Source organism: Larimichthys crocea, chromosome I (assembly GCF_000972845.2).
Source record: "Larimichthys crocea isolate SSNF chromosome I, L_crocea_2.0, whole genome shotgun sequence".
NCBI classification, from domain to species: domain Eukaryota; kingdom Metazoa; phylum Chordata; class Actinopteri; family Sciaenidae; genus Larimichthys; species Larimichthys crocea.
In genome coordinates, this window is record NC_040011.1 from 23,762,413 (window position 1) to 23,766,961 (window position 4,549).

Consider the following 4,549-nt stretch of genomic DNA (forward strand, 5'->3'; position numbering starts at 1 on the left):
CATTGACCCCTCACCCCAAGAAGAGGGGCGTTCTTTGCTGAGTGTTCTTGGTAAGGCGAACACTGAGCTCAACTCTGAACGTGAGAACAGTTTGACAGGTTCCTGTCGAAGCTGCAACAACGTGAGTCTTGACATAGCAAAAACACAAGTTGATGATGTTGCTATAAGAGAACTTAAAGGAAAAGTGCTTGAAAAGACTGACAAATTTGTATTTCCTGCTCTCTTACGAACTAAACGAACTGTTAAGCCTGTTGTGTTTGAATGTCCAATTGACAGATGTGATGAGAATGATTGTTATGTTGCTCACCCCTTGATTTTCTCCCAAGGTAAATGGTCGTGGAAAACGCATGATAAAGCTCTGATTAAGACGGAGTTGAGTGCATCCAGGTTAATGAAGGTAACATTCACACCTACAGTGTCTATGATTGAACCTCTGGAGCTGTGGTGTTTCACCAAACTGCAATTGGAAAATGACCCAGATTGTAAATTGTGGAATGTTAATTACCAAGATTTCCCAGGGGAGGTGCACAGCTGTAAAACCTCTGATGAGGAAAAAGCGGATGAAGGTGATAAGTTTCTCTATGCTGGTCATTTTTCTTCCATAAATACACTTGAGGCAGCCAAACCTAAATCAACAAGGCGTGATGGAGGTACAGGTGAAGTTTCTCAAACTCTAGTGCAAAAAAACAAATTCGGCCCTCACTCTAATAAATGATTATGCTCGCGATCATAATCTCCGTAACTGTTGGCTATGTCAAAATATGCCTTCGTCCATACACTCACCAATGTTGTATCCAATTCCATTCACTAGAACGGATTATGAAATGTTCAATTGGAATAATTTGGCCATGAGATTTGAAGATGAAGCAGATGAGTGCTATACTCCTGCCTACCCTGTAGATTCTGCAAAGTATTCACGTAATGCTGAAATTGCCTTATGCGTTGCTAAAACAGTTAATGAACAGTACCTACCGACCGGTTTCAATTATACTACACTTTTTCGCATTATTCATATACAGATGTATGTGAAATTAGGTTTTGAATATAGAGTTCAAATAGTTTTGGCCCAAACAAACTGTTCAAAACCTCTTAGAGATCAGGTGTGTGTTCCCCAACCATATATTGCATCTTTAATGGTGGAGGCCCTAGTTTCTGTGCAGCCGTGGTCCGGTGTTAGGTCCATAGAGTCAGTTCAGATACAGAAGCGTAACTGCTCAGTGCCACAACAGACGGAGCGAACTCCACAACGTGATTGCTCAACTTATGTGCCTCCGGTGTTCACCCATGAGCTGCAAAATGTTTCCTTGTGTTTTCAGGGAGTAGGAGACAGACCTGATAATTTAGGACAAAGCAGTTGTAAAACAGTAGTTAATGTCACTCTGAAACAGTCGTCGTTACCTGAGAGAGTGTATCTAGTCTGTGGAGATAAAGCTTATCGCTGCATGCCCTATGAGTTGTTTCATGGCGTCTGCTATTTAGTATACCTAATTCCCTTGATCAGGGAAGTGAAATCCGCTGAGATTGCTTCATTATACCCGCCTCTATATAAATATAAAAGAGAAATCTCAACATCTCAAAAGATAGCCAGCTTCCTCTTGCCTTGGTACGGTATGTATATAACTCAACAGGAGCTTGAATCTCTGTCTAAAGTCCTGGAGAATCATCTCAATGCCTCCAGTAGAGCTATGTTAGCTGAACATAGGGAGCTGCAGGAAGTAAAAACTGTAGCTTTACAGAATCGTATGGCGCTTGATCTCCTGTTGGCAGCACAGGGAGGAACTTGTAAAGTTATAGGTACTCAATGTTGCTCCTACATCTCCGACGCAACTGCTGAGGTCATGGATATGGCGCATGACACAGCTCAAGGTATCAAAGAGTTACATGATAAACATGGGTTTAACTTTGGGGATTTTTCTGGTACCTTGGGGTCATGGGGATCAGGGTTAGTTAAATTTTTGACTACTCTATTTGTCGGTGGACTCCTTATTCTTTTCCTCTGCACTTGTATGATATCATTGATTAAACTAATGGTGAAGAAGACAACAAGGTCAGTGGTCCAAGCACCCCAGGTGTGCATACGCCCAGAGGTTGCCAATCCAGTTGGTAAGCGGTATTATCATTTTGAAGGTTTTGGGGAAAGGATTCGAGGCTTTGACCTTGATGATCTTTCTCTTGGTGAAAATGATGAAGAGGACACTTATGGTCTGTAAATGGATGGTGTCTATGTTTTCTGTTACCTCTGTGTTCCATTTTAGGTTAACTTTATGTGATGATTCTGGCTTTACTGGTTGTTTAGTATTCTAAGAGATGTTATTTTAATCATTTAGAAATAGCCATTTTATGAATCAGTTTTAAAATCTATTTTCAATGATGGTTTTCACAGTAATGTAATACATGCTTAAAAGTTCAAAGTTACAATTTTGTTATGATGAAATGCAACTGATGGATATCGACTGTTCATGGAAAAGCTCTACGAAGATGGATTCCATGCCGCCATGCATTGTATGTGCTAGTAACCTCTCCATGGTGGTGACCCTCTACTGTACATAATGTACATGGGTCGAAGATTTTGCAATATCTTGATTTCAACGATGATTGTTGTGATTGATTTCAAAGAGAGAAGAAATGTGCTCTAAAAATGTTAAATCAATTGTTTCATGGAACCCCTTCTAATTGCTAGGGTTTTATCTACTAGGTGAAATAATAAATCTGATCTTTCTCCTCTCCCAGTGGCATATTTGCACATGATCTGTGACCTCCCTGATGACCTTCTTTAACACCTTGGTGTTGTAGGGGATCTTCGTTAGCTTAAAGGCCCTTGTTGACCTGAAAGTGGAACTCACACATCATGGGAATGGGATGATGGGGTACATAAGAGGGGTTCTTAAGGTTTTTCACTGATTGTATGAGTTAATCTAAACCGATTGCTTTGTTTGAAAAATGATTTTAATGGATGGCCTTTTAGATAATTCTGTGTGATTACGAATGTTTTAATGTTTGTGTCAATCCCATTCTGACTGTACTCCCTGGTGGTCTCTAAATTTGGTAATTATTATTATTCGGTAGGTAGTATTGATCTTATGATCAATAAGAGGGGATTGTTATGGAATTTTCTCTTTTTGGGTTACACGAGGTCACGTGTGAGCCTTGTGGTCCTCTGCAGTATTAATTGTTTGTCTTTGCCTGGGTGCCACCATATCTCAACTCTGTGGTGTCCAGGGTCGAAGAGGCCTGTTGCTGCATTCCTAGACATAATAGGTAGCTAATTGTTGACGTTCCATTAGCATGAACAGACAACAGTGTCTCCAGACTAGAATGTGTTGAAGGTGAACACGAACATGGGTAAATGCTTTCCCTTTGACTATTTTGGGCGTAAAGTATTTGTAGCGTCATCTATGAGGGTTTAAAGTGTGACCACCAGCATGAGTTCATCAGAATGCGAGACCGACTCAAGCACTTCAGGTGTACTTTGAGAGTGTCTCTAGTTCTCCTTGGCCAAGCGTCAATAAATAATACAGCATAAGACATCAGAGGCTCCTGAACACTTTCTTCCCTCCTGACTTCACCATTGACCTTTGACTTCAGCAATTTCTCCACAACAGAGAGCTCTAGAGGATATGTTTAACGTGGGGGTTTGACGACATCCCCACTGAACCATTTGATCCAGTAGTATTGGCCCCTGATCCAGACACACTGGACACTAACACAACAGACACCCTGCCATAAACTGAGCCGGGTGCTGGTGTGACAGAAACTGAGGAACCTGAAGCATTTTATGATTTGTGGGGACATGAAGAAATTCCTGAAGAGCCATACACTGGAGTAGAAGTAGAGATTACAGCACCTACAAGTACAACTACTGCTGCTCCAGCCACAACATTGGCCACCACAGCCGCCCCTACCATGACTACTACTTCCACGGCAGCCCCCACCACGACGACAGTTACCACGGCACCCCCCACCACGACCGCAGCCACCACCACGACCGCTGAACCCTGGAGCCCGACACCCAACGGCCTCATGAGTCTATAAGCTAATGCTTCCTTGAAAACATAGGAGGGAATTGATGGTGTCCCGCTGAAGAATTGAAGACAAGCAATAACCCATTCAATGTATAAAATCATTGAATGCTTATTTGAATAAATGTTTGTAATTGAATCATTTTTCATTTCTGTGGCTTTTTTTTGGTAGTTTCAGTTGCAGTATCAGCTTGAAATCTATGGAGGATGAAACTGACACATTTGAATATATAAATCCATACATTTAAAAAAACATGCATTAAATTTGATTAAACAAGTGTGTTAAATCTTTGTCACAACACTAACTTATTTTTACTGATGACAGTAACTTCTGCGTTTCAGCAACTTCTAAACAACAAACCTGTTTAACATGTTTGGTTTTGTTCTGGCCATTCACATACAGTAAATTGTTTTATTAAAATACTGTAGTATCCCATATTATGACAAGAACCACTGGACTAAATGGAATCCACAGTCCAAAAGTCAGACAATCCAGAAAATAAAAGAACTTTAAGTTCATCTTAAAGTGC

General features: G+C 40.8%; 1 protein-coding gene across 1 annotated transcript in view; it reads left to right on the forward strand.

Annotated features, from left to right (window-relative positions):
* LOC104937002 (alpha-N-acetylgalactosaminide alpha-2,6-sialyltransferase 1) overlaps positions 1–3,992 on the forward strand; it is a 26,312-nt gene extending 22,320 nt beyond the window's left edge. The window contains 1 exon segment of the mRNA XM_027282872.1: positions 3,809–3,992. Within this exon segment, the coding sequence (XP_027138673.1) occupies positions 3,809–3,992 (184 nt within the window).
* The last annotated feature ends 557 nt before the right edge of the window (positions 3,993–4,549 follow it).